Below are 1,112 nucleotides of genomic sequence, written 5' to 3'. Positions count from 1 at the left end.
AAAACATGACACAAGTCACTTAAACTATGCAAAGTTATTTACAACCTCTGTCTACTAAACATTTTTGGCTCTTAGAACTCTGTTCTTCAGTGGCACAATTTTTAGTCAATTTGATTACGAGAAAGTCTACCATTTCAATGAGCAACTTGTAAAGAGTGAAAATTTAAGTATAATTTATCAGCCAACACCCAACCTCCAAAGACAACAGTATGACCTCTTCCGTATCATTACAATTGCCTGATAAACCAAAAATTATGATGAGATAAAATAACCTTTCTGCTGTTCTTTAAACAGGACTTCTTCACAAATCCCTGAAGTCAATCTGCATCACATGCAACTAGCATGCTAATTTAATTTAAATATACAGAGCTGTTCACATCAGATGCTCCAACTTTACACTCAGTAACAGTCTCCGACGTTTTTTAGTCTCATGTTGAGCAGCAAAGTGCAATCTGCTGCACTTTGCCTAGGTCCGTTATAAGCTGCTTTATACAATGTTTGAGTTGTGGTAGTCGAGCTAGTGGTTCTGGTGGTTCCAGCTCTCCTGTATAATCCAGCCAACTCTCCAAAACTGCAAATAAAAACAAAAAACTATCACTATTCCAGTTCTCAGCAAATAGACTGCTGTAAGTCACAGAACAGGAATTCAGGAATTCTTTAAATCTTTTATGAATCTTGAGAGAGCAGTGGGCAATATTTTAACACATGGTATTTGAGAAATCAGAAAACCAGGCTCCTCACACGCAATCTTTGCAGAAAAGATGACAGATGTTCCTAGGAGAAAGCAGGGAAGGAAAACTCAGGACTAGATACTGTGAAATGTGGTGCTAAACTTCCTCTGATCTACATCAATTCAAGAGCAAGGGCACTCTGGTACAGGAAGTTTATACCACCAGAATACCTTTAGCATTACATGCAACTACACAGTATTTTTGTTGATGATTCTAAAAGGATAGGACTATGCTAATGAAAGTAGTTTGTCGCCAATATAGAATACAAGTGGCCAAGACAGAAAGAACTGGGTAACAGAAAACGGGGATGAAATCCAAAAGCACAAACAGCAGACTACGGCACAAAGAAAATTAATTCCTGCTCTAAAGCTTCTCAGCAGG

The 1,112-nt window shown here is 37.9% G+C and overlaps 1 protein-coding gene across 1 annotated transcript in view; it reads right to left on the bottom strand.

The window, feature by feature from the left end:
- Positions 1-265: 265 nt before the first annotated feature.
- PHF20 (PHD finger protein 20) overlaps positions 266-1,112 on the bottom strand; it is a 38,344-nt gene continuing 37,497 nt past the window's right edge. The window contains exon 13 of the mRNA XM_010296210.1: positions 266-571. Within this exon, the coding sequence (XP_010294512.1) occupies positions 429-571 (143 nt within the window). The 3' untranslated portion in view covers positions 266-428. The remainder of the gene's footprint in view (positions 572-1,112) is intronic.

Source organism: Phaethon lepturus, unplaced genomic scaffold, assembly GCF_000687285.1.
Source record: "Phaethon lepturus isolate BGI_N335 unplaced genomic scaffold, ASM68728v1 scaffold7821, whole genome shotgun sequence".
Lineage (NCBI taxonomy): Eukaryota > Metazoa > Chordata > Aves > Phaethontiformes > Phaethontidae > Phaethon > Phaethon lepturus.
The sequence above is the reverse complement of the archived record's forward strand: the minus strand, read 5'-3'. Positions and strand labels throughout refer to the sequence as shown.